At 37.1% G+C, this 18,878-nt stretch overlaps 1 protein-coding gene across 5 annotated transcripts in view; it reads left to right on the top strand.

Moving 5' to 3' along the window:
• LOC137290618 (otoferlin-like) overlaps nt 1-10,357 on the top strand; it is a 177,030-nt gene extending 166,673 nt beyond the window's left edge. For all 5 annotated transcript variants that reach the window (XM_067821682.1, XM_067821680.1, XM_067821681.1 and 2 more), the window contains 2 exons: nt 263-363; nt 6,194-10,357. In XM_067821682.1, coding sequence (XP_067677783.1) covers nt 263-363; nt 6,194-6,374 — 282 coding nt within the window. In that variant the 3' untranslated portion in view covers nt 6,375-10,357. The remainder of the gene's footprint in view (nt 1-262; nt 364-6,193) is intronic.
• The last annotated feature ends 8,521 nt before the right edge of the window (nt 10,358-18,878 follow it).

Genomic DNA, 18,878 nt, shown 5'->3' with positions numbered 1-18,878 from the left:
TACATGCAGATGGACTAGGAATTGTAAGTACATTCCATGCATTACCCATAACAGATATATTTATCCACTGTCAACAATTGTACCTACCTTTAGGACAAGGTTTGTACGCTGGGGACTATATATTAATAGGAATCCCCATGAAATCTACAAGCTATTCCCCATGCTTCTGTTATGACTTTCCATGTTAAGATGGTCACTGTCAGCTGTAGATCCAATGAGAGAGGCTTTGCAAAAGACTTTTCATGGTGTTATTCTACTTCAGGGGAAGGTCGAGGCAGAGCTGCATCTGCTGTCTGTGGAGGAAGCAGAGAAACACCCTGCAGGACAGGGGCGGAATGAACCAGACCCACTGGAAAAACCAAAGTAAGATTAACTGATATCACACAAATGTTATTTCATCTGATGATATAGATTCTAAAATTACACACTTCTTCAGATATTTGACACTCAACTCTTCCTCTTGACTATATTCTCCTCCCTAGCCTCTGTCATGAAGACCAGATACATTGCCTCAGCTGACTTCTTGAAGACCAGACACCCTGCTCTTACATCCCCCATGAAGACCAGAAACATTGCCCTACCTGACTTCTTGAAGACCTGACACCCTGTCCTTACATCCCCCTTGAAGACCAGATACATTGCTCTAGCTGACTTCTTGAAGACCTTACACCCTGTCCTTACATCCCCCATGAAGACCAGATACATTGCCTCAGCTGACTTCTTGAGGACCAGACACCCTGCTCTTACATCCCCCATGAAGACCAGATACATTGCTCTAGCTGACTTCTTGAAGACCTTACACCCTGTCCTTACATCCCCCATGAAGACCAGATACATTGCCTCAGCTAACTTCTTGAGGACCAGACACCCTGTCCTTACATCCCCCATGAAGACCAGATACATTGCTCTAGCTGACTTCTTGAAGACCTTACACCCTGTCCTTACATCCCCTATGAAGGCCAGATACATTGCCTCAGCTGTCTTCTTGAGGACCAGACACCCTGTCCTTACATCCCCCATGAAGACCAGATACATTGCCCTACCTGACTTCTTGAAGACCTGACACCCTGTCCTTACATTCCCCATGAAGACCAGATACATTGCTCTAGCTGACTTCTTGAAGACCTGACACCCTGCCCTTATATCCCCCATGAAGACCAGAAACATTGCCCTACATGACTTCTTGAAGACCAGACACCCTGTCCTTACATCCCCCATGAAGACCAGATACATTGCTCTAGCTGACTTCTTGAAGACCTGACACCCTGTCCTTACATCCCCCATGAAGACCAGATACATTGCTCAGCTAACTTCTTAAGGACCAGACACCCTGTCCTTACATCCCCCATGAAGACCAGAAACATTGCCCTACCTGACTTCTTGAAGACCTGACACCCGGTCCTTACATCCCCCATGAAGGCCAGATACATTGCCTCAGCTAACTTCTTGAGGACCAGACACCCTGTCCTTACATCCCCCATGAAGACCAGATACATTGCCCTACCTGACTTCTTGAAGACCTTACACCCTGTCCTTACATCCCCCATGAAGACCAGATACATTGCCTCAGCTGACTTCTTGAGGACCAGACACCCTGCTCTTACATCCCCCATGAAGACCAGATACATTGCTCTAGCTGACTTCTTGAAGACCTGACACCCTGTCCTTACATCCCCCATGAAGACCAGATACATTGCTCAGCTAACTTCTTAAGGACCAGACACCCTGTCCTTACATCCCCCATGAAGACCAGAAACATTGCCCTACCTGACTTCTTGAAGACCTGACACCCGGTCCTTACATTCCCCATGAAGACCAGATACATTGCTCTAGCTGACTTCTTGAAGACCTGACACCCTGCCCTTATATCCCCCATGAAGACCAGATACATTGCTCTAGCTGACGTCTTGCAGACTTGGCACCCTACCCTAAACATGACACTGTCTTATGACCTTTTTCACAAAAACTCAAGTCTGTCTCAGCCTTTAAAGACCAGACACCCCACCCTACTCTTCAAGAAAACTTTTCACTATGCCCGAGACTTCTTTAAGATATAAAATCCAGTCATTACCTTGAACACCCCAAGTCTTACTTTTCTTTCTTCATGAGGACACCCTATCCTACTTTCCTTTTTACTGAAAATTTAAACAATTTATTATGATCCGTTGATTATTCCTGTGATACATAAAGCATATATCTGAAAACAATTTAGAGTTTGATATGTCCATATCAGAGAAACATTCAAAAACATTAGACATCTGAAAGTATATCATATCAGTTAAGCTCTAGACAGATGAAATTTTCCACCTTACCTGTCAAACACTAGGCATCTGGAATCATTTATATCATTCAACATTTAACCCACAGAATATTGGTTTTATCATTCAACCACTAGCCATCTCAAAATTATGGTAAAGTCAAATACTAAGCGTCTGGAAATTCATTGTACCATTCAAATCACAAGTCATTTGGAAATCAGTTATGCAATATAATGGCCTTCTAGTCAAATATCTAGTAGCCAGTTGTAAATAAATTATGAAAATCAGTTATAACATATAAATACCTACTAGCCATATGGAAATCAGTTATAACATATAAATACCTACTAGCCATATGGAAAACAGTTATAACATATAAATACCACCCAATCAAATGAAAATCAGTTATGCCATATTAATACCTACTAACCATATGATAACTGTAATACTAACAAGACACAAGCATCTAAATTTAATCATACACAGCCTTCTGAATATCCATCTAGTCAATTAAACTTTAGTCTTGTGAAACCTGTTCAAAACATAAATGCCAACATGTGTAAATCTGCCATCCTTTCAGTGATTATTGCATTGATTCTCATGCTTGTTGAAGCAGAAGTGAATGAAATACTTTGAAATATTAAAAAAAATATAGCAGTTACAAATTTGAACCATGTATATGTTACAATATTTCAAATATTTAGAATATATAGGTATCAGTTACTTACTTCAAGTTTCAAGACGAGTGACCTTCCAATGTAATCATTATAGGATGATACAGAACATTCAGGTATGAGACTGGGTAGATAGTATGTACTCACCAACATCGCTAAGATAAACTAACAAAACGTACTAGTATTCAAAGAAATATATCTGATAGTATTCAAAGAAATATATCTGATAAGTTCAAATCTCACTGCAGAAAATTTTGAAATAGTACCTGATGAGGGGGCAGGAACTAGCCCAGAAATGTTGTGACAAATATACCAATAAGTTGTTATCCATAAGATTTGTCTTGTATTACCACACCGACTTCTGAAATACCTTCGAAAAACTATGGAAATTAACACCAGGTCAGTACTAATATTCAACAGGTTTTTGCTGTAGCCAAATTAATTTGTATTTTACACTGTTTTGTCCTCTGTTTTGGCTTTCACTTTAAGAAAGATAGTGCAGTGAAATGTGAGAATGTTTAAACTGATATTAAGTAATTTGACTAAAAGTCTGTTTGACGTATCTTTGACAGCATTCTGCTGAGACAGATATGAACACAATCCATCACTTAACATGTATCCTGAGTCCCAGGTGTAACAAATGAGGGAACGGTTTGTTTTGAACCTTTTTTCATTTACTTTTTCCAAGATAGTATGTAATATGGACAGATGTGGACTCGCTTGTTGGAGAGTTGAAGTGTTTCTGTCCTGATACCAAGTTCACTTATGTTACCTTACATAACCATCCACTGAAGTTGTGTTCAATTGAGGAAAATGGGGAACCATCTTGTGACAAGATTTGACAAATCATTTTCGGTTGAATGGGTGGGACAGACTTCATAATAGGGCTAAAAACACAGATTTTACAGGAAATTGGAATCTTGATTAATGAGGCACAGGTGAAAGGTCAGGGTTGGAGGAAATCCCAAGATCACAATCATTGCAGCTTTTCTATTATTCCCCATTGGCTGGATTAGCGTCAGAGAGAGAGGAAAGGAGGCTGCATTAAGGGATCAACTAATCCAGCGTATCCATCAATGGTCACGATAAACACAATTGTTTTATTTCATTTTATTTGTTTACAATGGAAACCATGGTAACTTTAATGAGGGTGGATTTGATAATGGTGAGATTGTGATTTCATAGTGAGTAGGAGGGGTTCAGAGAGATATACTATATGGCATGTAGGTCTGGAAACAAGGTCGCTTTTATCTTATCTTACGTCTCCTTCATCATTGCCTTTAACTTCACAACAAGAACCAAAACCTCTCCCTTGTCAGTTCTCTCACACTGGTCTTTTCACAATTTGGGCAAATAATGCCTTTTTGTGGGAACACAGGGAGGATTATGTAGATGAGCGATGGGTTTCTCCATGAATTGGTAGGATTAACTGAACAGTGCAGACAGTACCTGATCTGTGACATACTCCACAGGAACAGAAATTTGGAGGGTTCAACAAGCTTAGTCCACACCTACAAGGTGATAGGCTAGCTGGAGTCGATTGTTTAGTCCAGAAATATATATGAATCTATTACTTGCATGTTAGTCTCTCACTGACTTAATTAGTAATGACCTGCTTACTTCAACTCTGACATTTAGAATGGGGTGCTCAGTAGTGAAACATTTTTTATGAAGATGTCTAGTCAATTATGATATGATTGCAACAATTTCAGTTAAAATTGGTTTGTTTTCCTAGTTTTCCAAATGAGAAAACACTGATCTACATACAAGATGTGCTTCACTGGATTTAGTGCACAATAGTTAAGTACCAGAAATAATTTAGGTACCCAAATATGCAGTCAGACTTTTATTAGTACTGCATTTCCTAAGCTGTTTGTTTAACCAAGTGATTTCAACAGCATAATTTCATTCCTTTTCTGCGGGTCAGTTGAGGCAATTCAAGTTTTTAAAGAGTGAAAAAACACCTAAAGCCTCATAATGATGAGAGGAATGATGGAGCAGCCATGATTTAGGAGGCCTGAGGGTAATGAAAAGCATGTCAAAAGCCAAAACACATGTTGAAAACATTTCCTCACCTGTGTAAACATTCTCTGTTGGAAGATAGAACTCCCAGAGGATAATTCTCCAATCATATTTCAATATCACTGGTAGATAGAGATTTTGAGCAAAATAATATTGCCATATTATACATCTGAACCTTTTAACTGTGGCATCTTTATTAATTCTTTGTTGCTGTAGTAAATTATTTTATTTTCATTGCAGTTTATTTGATATTTAAAAAATGATCACTTCCACAGTTCTTTCAAAACATTTGTTATTTATTCTTTTGGTTCATACTGTTTCGGACATATGAGTTGTATGTACAAACATGGTTTGTATTTCTTGACATGCTTGAGTCATTTAATTGATGTTTCCAATGTGAATGACATAACTGGCATCTCTTGTCAAGCTTAAACATCTCCTTGCTCTGACGATATTAGTGCTATCCCCTGCAAATATGTTAAAGGCAGGAATCACCAGAGAGATCATATAGTTGTTTGCCAAAATGTTTGAATGGTGAGTTTCAATATTACTGATACAATTATGAGCCATTAACAGCCATTGCTGCTGCACCAAGCCTGTAAACAGTGTGCCAGTACTGTGCAGTGGGGTGTGGCATGCATGGTACAGATTGCTTTCTGACTCTGAAATCCAAATCCTTTAGAGAATATCAGGAATTATTGTGCTTACAGTTCTCGATGGCATAATATTTCTACCATGAAAATAACAACCATATATTGAAGTAAATTCTAACAGAAAATATGTGAGTCATAGCTTCACAAACTGATTTTTTATTCATCAAATAAAATGTAATATTGACAAGAGTACCTTAAAAAGTTCAACAGAATAATGCAATACCAGACCCACCCATTATGATACAGTCATAAATCCTTAATCTATAAATGGGCATGGCCAAATATCTTTTTGGATTTTAGAAACATATATGGTAAAAAAACTACCCTGGTTAACCAATTAAATGTTGAGAATCAATGACAGTTACATGGATATGAAGGTAGTGAAAACCATCTTTGATGGATTAAAATTTTGGCAGTTCATTTCAAGCTCTTCAAACATAAGTTTGTCAGCATTGATATTTCTTCATTTGATTCTTAATTATGTACTGATAATCTGTCTAAGGTTAATTCTAAAGAAAGTCTACATATACATCAGTGAAAACAGATTTTTCAATTGTTGACCTCAAATGCATGTTTCTTCTTGCAGCCGGCCTGACTCTTCATTCATTTGGTTCCTCAATCCGCTCAAGTCCATCCGTTACATATTGTGGCACAACTACAAATGGGTCATCTTGAAGGTGTTCATTGTTCTCCTTCTGTCAGCCATACTGGTCCTCTTCTTCTACTCCATGCCTGGTTACACAGTGAAGAAGATGTTTGGAGCTTGATAGCTGGTCACTGGGCAACAATCGTTGTGATTGACTGAATGCTACTGGAGTCCTGGAGGTTTGAGGTAGCCTTCAGTCAATCAATACTGGATTGTGACTGGAAGACTGGTGCCAGTGACCTTTCATTGGATGGATCTCAGGCATTTGAATTTAATCTGGATCAATTAAATCAGAGAGCAATGTATTAGACTGGTTGATTCGAAGAGAAAGCTGTCTGTGATTGGTTGAATATGACTGTGATTGTAAGCATTTTCAACCCCTGCATCTGTGTATGCTTTGGCAATTGTGCCACATTCAGTGTGGTATTGGCAGATGCATTGGAACTGTGATTGGTTGAAATAATGAAAACTGGTATCTGATTGGCTGCATTGGTGCATACAGTGTTGTCATGACAATAAGAATGTCAATGTTCCTGAATAGGTGAAACTGTTTAAATGTAGTAGTTGTGAGCTTGGTTCACATCACATTATCTACACAATTTTATTCTATTTCAAAGAGGCAACAACTCACAAATAGTCTGTAGGTAGTTCAAACCAGTAGTCATGTTCAAGCCAACATCAGAAATGTCACAACAGTAGGCCATAGAATGTTCACTTTCATTTTTGTCAGTTAATTGATGAAATGTACTTAAACAAGGAGGGGCTTTTTAAATATAAGAGTAGATAGGCTGCTCTGAAGTAATTCTCTGAGATGTGAACTGACCTTGTGACCTAGTTCCTTGTCTACAGCAGCAGGACAGACCACCTCCATTAACTATACAATGTTGGGAACACCACCCAAGTCTGTGCAATAACATCTTGATATTGTTGTATGTTTCCTTGCCACCTTTATTTTCTGTGAAGTACATGACAAAATGTCATATCATGTATAAACATTGACACTGTGTATGGTTTGCAGGAGTTGAGATAGATGTCACACTCAATCAAGGAATAGAGAATGTTTGTTGACCATTTGTGCCAAATGTGTTTGTCTGTGAATGCCTTGTACATAAATGTATCAGTACTCAAACAAGGTAGTCCCATTATCACAATGACTGGTAAATTAATTAATTCATTTAATTTTATTCATGATTTATTATTCAGTATATTCACAGTTGTTTCAATCAAATTGTCCCATGTTACTTGAAAAAATAAATTGGAATTTATTGATTATTCAAAAAGTGATTATCATTTCAATAATGCTTCATGTACTATTTAAGGCATTGTTGAGAAATGTTTTTCTTTCAAATCATTTTCCCCTTGGTTGAGTGTGTACAGATACAACACCTGTTCACAGAGGATACAGATTGTTGTTTTACATATATAGATCCACATGATTTAGACATTGCACAGGAGAACTTGTCAAAGCATTCCCACTCTATATTGTATAAATGTACAAAGCATGTAGTCAGGTACTTGTTTTGTCCTTATTCTCAATGTCTGCATCAGGGCACAAATACTTAGTATCTACATTCCCCTATTGTGTTCATACTGATGATAAGTACTATACCCCAGAACCTGTTGACTGGAGACTCCAGGCTTGTTACTTTGTATTAATGGTATACTCTTCCTGTAAAAATATTATTTCCATGACAACCTAATTATTCAATTTTGCTGCACACTGAGTGTGTAATATTTCTAAGGCCACAATGTTTTACCAAAGATAGTTTCTTTGTACGGGATAAGGAAATGAGTACAGTCTGCTCTCATTAAGTAGGTTCAGCATCATTAGAGTCCAGGTCAAGTCCCATTTCATTTATCAGATGTCAATGTTGACAACACAAGGCAATTTGCTTTGCGGAGTTACATCCCTTTGGTGTGTCAGAATACTGTGGTCATTGTTAAGAATTCTTGATTTGTCCCTGTTAGGAATCTTAGTATGTAACCACCCATGTGGGATTCACCAGTGTGTTAAATGTCTAAACGTCCATGTTTCATTTCCACAACAATATAACTATGGTACTTTTCAAAGCTGTGTTAAGCCCCACCCACTCGCACACTTAATCTTTACTTATTTATTCTATATCTTCCAATACATAGCTGTGGTGAGTCACCTAAACATAACAGCATTTGATCATGTAACAAAACTAGAAAATACTTAATGAACAGACACAGTGACGGATATCTGCTGACTGCAAGTTCATCATAATGTTTATCATAATGTGCTGTTATCAGCATGAATTTTCTCTGTCCTTAACTCAACAGGTCTGTGTATTAATAATATGACAATCTGTTGTGCACAGACTAGTGAAATCAATGAAACAGTAACCCAAATAAATACATAGTTAAGCTCAGGCCAACTTAAGGAGAATTGAATGTACATGTGAATGTAATGCTTCATCTTTGCCCAAATTTGACACAAAGACCATGGTCCTTACTCAGTATGATCCAGAAACAACAAGTGCCATAAAGTTACACTTTCAGATGTCAGTTAGTGGCCATGCATTCAAGTACCACTCCAGTGTGGCTGATTGTACTTAGGGAGGCAAACTGCAGTGCTTGATGAAAGACAGAACATCCAACCTAAGCTGCTATAAATTAATAGTCCATATTAGTTACAACACATCATGACGCTGAAATCATCACTGTAGTTAGACGACATATACCTTACAGTGTATCGGGTTAGACCTTTTAAAAACAACATCAATCTTTAAAACTATGAAACTTCTTGTCATTTGTTATAGGGAATACTTTGATATTTCCAGAAAGACATATTATTTGTGTAAATGCAAGCATGCATAAGCATCTTGAATTCATATGTGACCTGTTCCATTTTAGGGTGAACACATTAGAGGAAATGTTCCAGAGAGCAACATCACGATCAGTTTAATTATTGCTGCTATGTGCTACTGTTTGGTCATTTGTGTCATGTTTCCTTGTCAACAAGTCAACACCATTCCTTGGAGCAAACACTGATGATGTCGAACTAGAGATACAAATAACTACAACCAGAAATTAAAACATGCGATTATTCTTAGGCATTATTTTGGAACATGTTTTGCCGTAAGAACTAAAAATAATTCATTTGGACTGTATATTTGGCCAGTTCTTCAGTTGCTGTAATACAGTTCTCCACTATATGTGGGTGTTTTTCTGTCACATTATGTACAGTATGTCTAAGGTTCATATGAGTATGTATACAAGATGTACTGGCCAAATTGTGTCAGTGTTTGGCTCACAGAATGCTTGCATGGTTCCATTTGTTGACAGCTTGAACCTAGAGACACGGGATGACACCAGAGCTTCAGTGCCTATATTAACTGTTTTTGATGTGTAATACATCTCAGAGGTAGTTTTAAAGCGTTATGGATTTGAGATAAATGACAACATATTTTTACATTTTTTCAAATAGTTATCATCAAACCCTGTCTGTATAAAATTATACTGACACCAAACTATGGCCAATGATGGTTTCATTTACTGGTCATTGCACAAAATCCCCGTCACACAAATTCAAATTGGTAATTTTTTGTCCAAATTGTGAAACAATATTTTGTTGTTGACAAGAAGTAATCCCGTTTTCTGGATCAGGTTACATAAGGAATGCATGTAGTGAGAACCACTCAGTCACATGCTTTTACTGTCATGCTTCTGTAAGATGCCTTCATTACTTGTAGACAATCTGCCTTCACATAAAGGATGTTTATATACATACTGTCTGTAGATATGTAGAAATGATGTATTTGGTAGATTATTGACTACATTGTTACTGACCTGTTGAGTTTGAATCCTGTTACATGTACTGGTTAACATTGTCATCAGATGAGTTGCTTAATGAGCATATTCAGTCCAGAAACATGGGTACAAACATCAACTTTCTGGTTGACATGGATTCAGTTATAAATGTTAATTACCAAAAGATCAATAGATTCTCTATGTGTAGAAGTATAGTGGTATGGTCAAACTGCAAAATACCTTCTACACCTGTTTCCATTGGATACTAACTTTAATTCTTGATAGTCATCCAAAGTGGTATTTACTCATCCAAATAAAATGTCTGCATTAGGCTGTGTTTATTGTTACTAATGTATTATTTTATAAATATATTGGCATCAGGGACATTTTAGGACATAAAATTCTATGGGTTTTGTTACAGCTGCTTTCAGGGTTGTGAAATGGGTTGAACTAGATTCTGCACAGTGATAATGCAGTAAAATCAATTTAATACAGTTCACAAGGACATATAAGTGATCTCATTTCAGGTCACAGGATCCTGCTTAACCATTAGTTTCCAATAAGTGAAAAAGTATGTCTTCTAGACTGAATGTGGAATTTCCATGATGTTTAAATATGTATTTCAAGGTTACAGATTACGAAACATTTAACTGATTGTTGTTTTCCTAGCTTTCCAAGCTTGATATACAGACAATGTCTCCAAGTCTGTGTGTACATTTCACTGCCATGGATCAGCAGATGATGGCAATAAAACTGGAGATATGCTTCAGCTGCAGACCACTGATGGACATATGGATGGACGTGAGAGTCTGTCAGTTTGACACAGTGCTTCATATGGACTACATGGAGGGGAGTCATGCCACTCATATACAGGGATCACACAGGAAATGTAGATTATTTAACACACCATTCTCGTTTGGGGAAAAATGTACAGCTTTCTGTAAAATGGGCATAGAGTCAGATGTTGTCTCAATATCTACAGAAAGGCATTGTCATTAGTTGGAACATATGTGTAAGGTGTGAGTCCTGAACTGACTGTAGAGCGTCCATTGTAAGGCAACCACACAAACAATAGGACATCAACATTGACTGTATCAATACTTGTAAAGCTTCACAGCTTACTTTAGTGAACCAGTATTGATGGTTGGGTGTCAGCATTCACTGCAAGGCATTAATACTTGTTGTAAGGGTTCACAAATAACTTTAATTGTTGAATATTGATTGTTGGGAATCAACAATGATTTTAGGCTTCAACATAAACTGTAGAGCATGAACATCGACTCCAAAACTTCAACACAAACTGTAAGGCTTGAACATCAACTGCAAAGATCCAACACAAACTGTAAGGCTTGAACATTGACTGCAAAGCTTCAAAATAAGCCTTAAGGCATCTGTACAATCTAAGGCATGAACATGGACTGTAAGGCATAAACTAGACTAACGCATAGTCCCTGATTACATACTCATATGCAGAAGTAATGCAAGTCAAGTATAAGGTGTATATGTGTGTAATTTCCAATATTAAATACAAGAAATACGAACAGGGTCAGATAGACAGAAAATTGATTGAAGACATTTCATTGGCTACCAAGACTGAAGTTTTTGAAAGGTTATGTGGTTGACAAGAGTGTTGGATCTGGCTGGTGTTGACCAGAAATGTGCTGAATTTTTTGTCGAGGGGTAGTGACGACTGCTCTGAGGAAGGTCATCCATGGTCTGTGTAGCATTGTGTAATGCTTCAGATGGTAAATCATGGTCAAAATGATAGGCAACATTTTGGACAGAAACTCCGGCTGTTTCAAAGGCATTTAGAAGTTGGAGGAATCAAACTAAACATGCTTTATGGTTAAACTTCTTTATTATACAAGGTCACAGCGTTTCGAGACAGATTCTAGAAATTCCGGCTCCCAAATGTCCAATGGCATAGTTGAACAAGGAGTGATAGACACAACTTTTGTGCAGTATTATACCCACCAGTGGTGGTGACAATTTGTGCATGTTCGATTTCATGAGAAGTGTGTGCATGATACCAACATGTTCATTGGTATGGTGCATTTCGATGGTTCCTTCTATTGATGTGTTTTTACTTGGGCCTTCCAAAACACAACCAAAATTATTGATGACACCATCAGGCTTCACTATATGTCAAAAACTCATATCAATTTGGGCACCAAGTTTGTTTCTTGTTTGGACAGAAAAACTTATGTGTGTGATAGTGACAATTAATCTCATTTATGTTGATAAGGATTCCCAAGGAGACAGGAGATTCAGAGCACTAGGAAATCTAGCCTAGTTTCATTTAGGGCCATGGCAAGGTCGGTAGGGCTAGGCATTAGAGGAAATAATGTCGTTCATGGACTGTGGGACAAATTAGGCATTTTGACACAGATTATGAGAAATCAGCTATGACTGTATGTCCAGGTATGAAATAGTGGCATGAATTCCATCCATATGTCTCCATGTAGTTAAATCCTACATGAGATGCTGACTCTTGTTTATCTTTTACTTACAAATTCTTTATCTTATTATGCTGTTGTTGTGTAGGAATTGCAGTCTTCGTTATTCAGTTAAGCATTTCACTTAATGGCTGTTCTTAACATTCGGTTGATCAATATTTGTCAAATAAAAAAAAACATTGATTGTGCTGTGTTTGATATTTTTGTCAGTGTGCTAACACAATATTATGTAAACAGGCTCCTTTAAATTATTTACTACCCAGTAACATAGATTAAGGATGTTAGAAGACGTGGTCATAATTTGAGAAACACAAAGTATGTGTTAGAAAATGATGACAAAAGCCATTATGTTTATTGCATAAATGTTATTACAATGTAAGGTTTGCTTAAAACTATCAAAGATGTCACTTGAAAAAGAACTCCCTTGGTAATATTTTTTTCTGCAGTTTGTCTGTTGCTGCTGTTTTAATGATATGGTACAGCTGGTAGAACAGTTCTCAATGTGAAAGTTTCCCTGATAATATCTGAACTCCACCTTAGTTTGTATTTATTTTAACCGGCTGGCCACAATAACAAGCTTATCTTGTGCTCATCTGGGCTGCTGGGGCAAAATGGGAGGAGGCACGGCAGGGAGGGGAGATTTGGGCTGTAGAGGGGAAAAAACATTGGAGGGGGGAAAAGGATCAGTCTGAATGGCATGCACAAACAAAACAAATTTTTTAATCATGCCATTTATATTTTTACCACTTATATGTACTCACATATAAATGAACAAGTTTTTATGGCACAAGGCATTCCGCAGTGTATAAAGTTATGACATGGTGTCAGCTGACATTTTGGTAGTGTTTAGTTGTAAGATTATATCCTCACACTCCCAGGTGTAGTGGGTTGTCCACCCCTTGTCCATCTGTCTGTTAACTTGCAATTTTCTATGAACTAGGTTCAGTGTGAATTGGACAGGGAAATTCCTTAATATTGCTTAGATTTGTTTTGGGTGTTACTGTTTGTCTGTTGTTTAATGCCACAACAGCAATATCACAGCAATATGGCAGCAGTAAATAATCAATTCTGGATCAAACAATCTTCCTTCCAACATCACAGTGTGATGTGGTGTTTTTTGTTCAATGTAGAAAAAATCAATTCAGTCTTATAGGAAAGCCAAAACAAATCTAGAATGTTGTTTCAGAATTGTTCCTGCCATGAAACTCAGCAGCAACAAGCCTCAAAGGCTCAGTAGCTGGCCTAATTTTTCTCTAATACAATGTATTAGCAATATTTCACTTTGAGGATCATAATAAGATATGTAAATGAGTATGATTTTATTCCTGTATTGTTATGGAGGGAACTAAATTGTTACTCACAAGGAATCAGATAACCCTGATCACACAACTTTACAGGAAGTTTGGATAAAGTCCTCTTATGTTTTCAGAACCACAAAACTACCTGATAATCCATAAGACACAATGATTTAGAATTAACATGCAAATAACAAGCTTTGTAAATGAAAGATTATTTTTCTGAATAGTGAATATATCTAGTATTTACTGCATATTAGATTTAGTAAATCTTTTTAATCAAATGTGATTTTAAGGACATCTTTTTGAATATTTTAGAGCGACTTTTTGGGATGCTGTACACAAAATGTCATTTTTGAAATAAGAGATACAGGCAAATTAAATATTTATTTCTTGGAAACAACATGTCAAAGTGGGATGAACTTCAGACTTCACTGTAGTTGCTTTACAATAGCAGAATCCTGTATCTTGTGATGCATACATGAAAGTATTCAGAACCAGCTGTTTCCCTGTAAGAAGTGTTGGTACCTCCAGGTGAGTATATGTACGTGACAAGAAACAGACATCCATGACCCAAGTTTAGGTGGCTTAAATGGTACTCACACATACTAATCTGGTCACTTTGAAGACGAGTACTTGTAAAGTTGACAAGTTGGAAGTATTGGATCTACCCTGCTTAGTGCGTTCTTCCATGTCATTCCACAGTGCTTCAGCCAGGCAGTGCTTCACGCTAAAAATATGCAATGGCACTTTTTTTCAATGCTAGAGCACCCGTTAGCTCAACATTTAACCTGACAATAACAGGTGATGAATAGTAACTGCACTGGCACATATTTTAGAAGTCAAATTTGCCAACTGACAACACTCAAGACATCCTGGTTGAAGCATTGATGATAACACATCCAGGTTGACTTCAGATCGCCTGCCACTCACAATGATCCTGCTATGACATCTGCATTAACAGGATGGTAAGATTGTCCTTGGATTATCTGACCACTGGAATTTGTCCATTTGGCTCAAAGGTCAGGAAAATGTCCACAATGACTTTCCACTCCTTGAGGTCATTTTACAAACAGGTAACAATTAGATGTCATACAAATTGATCAGTGATGTACTGTCATTCTTGATCTATTCACAAGGTTTTATTATGGTTTTCATCAAAGGGAAATGGCAAGGACATTTGATTGCAAGTTTTTGAAGAGGAGGAACTTGGAAGCTCCCCAAACTTCCACTCTATTTATTAAATTTATTACATTCACTCATCTTGTTCTTCTCAGCCACTGAAACAAATTGTTGTCTGTTACTTCCAAAATTGAAAACTACATTTATCTTTGACTCCATGTATTCAAAACCTTGAAGGACACAAGGGTATGCCTGTCCTGTCAGAGTTGTAAACGACCCAGCAGTGCAAACAAAGTAGACCTTCCTATGCAGGTTGATGTTGTAGTGTTTATCCAAAACAATAACTGGAACTGGAGTCTACCTCTGTAGGTCAGATGCCGAAGATGTGCGAGTATCCCTGGACACAACGTCCACCACCTGCAAGATCTGTGGAGCTTCCCAGAACATGCTTCTTACTAAGAAGGCTTTGTCTGGCAGAGGCACTATGCCTCTGTAAAGTAGGAATGCATCTCATATGAATGTAATACGGGTATCCAGGTGTCAGCTCATATTTAGTTTGATATCTGAGAAAACCCAGAGTAAGATAACAACTGACAATGTTCTTTTTTGTGTGAGATGTCTTCATCTACTAGAAAGAAATCATAATTTGAAGTCTAACCAGGTATTGAGGAGCAGAGGGAGGACAGAGCTGTAATAATCAGGAATAGCCAAGGTGCCATAAAAAGATTCCAAATGGAAGAACTACAGTATTTGTACACACTTCTAGTGATATAGTCTTAGAAACTGACAAAATGCTGAATGAATGGGAACAAGCTGGTAGGCATCCTGTGAATCAAGATGTATGGACAAACTAAGAGATGGTCTTTTTGACCGATTTCAATTGAAATAATGCAGATTTGCAATGTTTCCTTTCTAGGAGGAACCATGAAAAGTGGGACGTACATACTTCCAATGCAGATTTTAAATTGTAATAAGTTTTCAATACCTTCAGAGGGTGACTGGAAATTTGAATCATCCTGGGTTTGGGGATACTGTACGAAGGATCTAACTTTCTAGAGGCAGTACATATATTAAATTCTGTCCCAACAGAATTTGTCTTTTAGGCAGATCCCATATTTCTGGGTCTACAGAATGTGTCTAGACAGAAGGAGGATGGTGGTAGACAGGACCTTCTGCTTAATATAACTGAATCCAGTTTATATACAATGCATTTTCTCAAAATCTAATTGCCTAGAATTGCTGAAGAAATGCCAAGCGCAAAATGTCATAAAACCCTGAAAGATTCATGTTGTGACTATGGATGAAGCCAGGGTTCACTACTTCACCTGACCCCAAACAGTGGAATCATCTAACTTGGTCACTAAAGCATGGACAAAAAGCATCAGGCTATATGCTGGACATACAAATAGGCTCTGCTGTTTAAGTAATTCTGGCTAAGATGAAAAAAACAACAATTATTAATGCAAAGTTCAGCAGTTAACTAATGAAGTTTGAAGTGTGTTAGATATTAAAAAGCTGCTTTGTGTTGTTTGGTGTGCAAGGACACAGGGTTACACCTGCCTGAAGGTAACATGCATGTAATCTAAAACCATATTTAGTATGGGTACAACGTATCACATATAAACATGTATTGATTACATCACAAACAGTTAAGTGCTAATGAGTCAGTATTCCAACAATATCACGACAGGGGACACCAGAAATGGGCTTCAGTCACTGTACCCATGAGATGAATCAAACCTGGGTCTTAAGTGAATGCTTTAACCACTAGGCTCACAATCAACTGGTCCTATGCAGCAAGTCTTGACACACCAGTTCTCACAAAATTGAGACATGCCAAGTTGTACAAGAGATTTGAATGGGAGTATACAAGAGGCAGCTGTGATGACAAACCCACTTACAACCATATAACAGCCAGCTGCTTTGAACTTTATACAAAATATGCTGGTGTTTGTAGTGTGACCAAACATACTGTTTATGCAAGTTAATTTTGGGGGGGCAAGAATTTGAAACGTGACCTTTGTCTTTAAGTCTTTCTTGCACTCTAAAATTGCTTTCTTTCTCCATAAACCACCTTGAAATTGGACTGATGCAGACATTTGCTATATACATTTGGACCCGAGAAGAAAATACATGAAATTCAAATTTGTGATATTTAGTTGCAAATACTCTTAAAAATCTGATTTTTTTCAGTAAAACAACAAACCTTAGTATACAAAGTTTAAGTGTGAAGGATGGTGGCAAACAACATAGCAAAATATTTCTTACAATCATTTGCCCCCAGAGGACTGTTTCTACCACTAATGTTAATATTGGTGGTTGGGACATCCATAGTAGCAAAGGTATGACAAAAATGCCTGTTCAAATATTTTTTGCTTCTTGAAATGTGCTTTGGACCATCTTTGAAGTTGTTTGTCTGTTTTAGGTCAAGTCCATGCAATATGAAACATTACCTCCTATAGATAGATTTGTGAAAAAGAGGCATAAAATAATAATTTTGAAAAAAGTAGTATCATTGTAACAAATGTTACATTACACTCTCTTACAGAAGTAATGCCAAATATAACATCTGACCACTTTCTAAATGGCATTGTCTATTTATGGTTGTATCATCATTTGCACAGAATTAAGATACATGGCAGGAATATTACAGACTAACAAAAACAACACACTTACTTAAACACATATATATTATCTATACCATCTGCAGATTTGAAGTGTTTTGTATTTATCCGATTCTTAAAAACAGTTTCAGCTCCTTGGTTTTATTGATGAGATTTAAAACACAAAACATGCATTGTTGTATGAAAGTAACAGAAAAAGTAACACACCAGTATTGGTTATTTATAAAGTCACATATATAGTTGCAACTAGTTTCAGGAAGACATCACTGCAGCTGCTTGAGGCAGCCAGAACACTGGATTGTTTAAGTCCTTATGCTTTTACCTACATTGTTCTCCTAATGTGTCATCACTTCAGACATCATAAACATCTCTCAGAGACAACTCGTAAGTTATTGGTTCATCACAGTGCCGTTTGTGGTGCTACAGGAGTTTGTGTTTAATAAATGAATGAACATTAATCTACTTTAAATCTTAAGGCATATGAGTACATCAGAATTATATCTTGTATTTTGTTTCCTTACAGATTACAGTGTTCCATATTTTGTGCAGTCACTCTCCATGTCAAGCCGTAAAGTTGATTATTGTCTACATAATTACAAATCAAGCAAGAATAATTTGAAGATGTCATTAATGAGAATGAGGAAACCCAGCTTTTAGTCTGTTTTCAGAAATGAATACAGAAAAATGTTTACAAGACACATCTAATACCCCTCTTGACCTTTAGTGCAGGTGAGCTAGGAATTCCCATCTATTGGTAATATTGCTAGGAATGGCCAGACATGCTCATATTGCCCTCTACACTTGACAGCCGCACAGACAGTTTGGATAAATTATGTCAAAAGCTGGGAACATCTGTTTGCAAGGTCATGCAACAGCAACATATTTATCAGCTGAATATTTTCTGTCATCTCACAATGAATTCACCTATGTGGACAAGGAAATTTGTGCACTTTATCAAACAAAGAAATCATTTACATAATTATTAGTCAATACAACATAGTTGAAACACGAACTTTTCCTGATTTATCCTGCCGTGAGACAAAAACGAAACAGCTTTTCATAAAAATCAACAGAGCATGAAAACTGTTGGATGCTTTCTCTTTAGAGGAAGTGGAAGCACTGCAGTTCAGTTAATATATTTACTACATGTAAATTAATGTTACTTCACTGGCAATGATATTTACCAGGGTGAACTTTGTTACTTATGAATAGTACTCACCGAGTAATAGACAAAAAATTCCAAATAATTGTTTAGCCATTATATTAGATTTTCTCCAACAAAGGCACAATTATGACCTTTTTCAAACATGGCAGAATATCCAACTCATTGACAAACAACACAAAAGACAAAAGG

The sequence above is a fragment of the Haliotis asinina genome, chromosome 7, assembly GCF_037392515.1.
Source record: "Haliotis asinina isolate JCU_RB_2024 chromosome 7, JCU_Hal_asi_v2, whole genome shotgun sequence".
In the NCBI taxonomy this organism is placed as follows: Eukaryota; Metazoa; Mollusca; class Gastropoda; order Lepetellida; family Haliotidae; genus Haliotis; species Haliotis asinina.
Note: the sequence above shows the minus strand (reverse complement) of the source record. Positions and strands in the feature narration are given on the sequence as shown.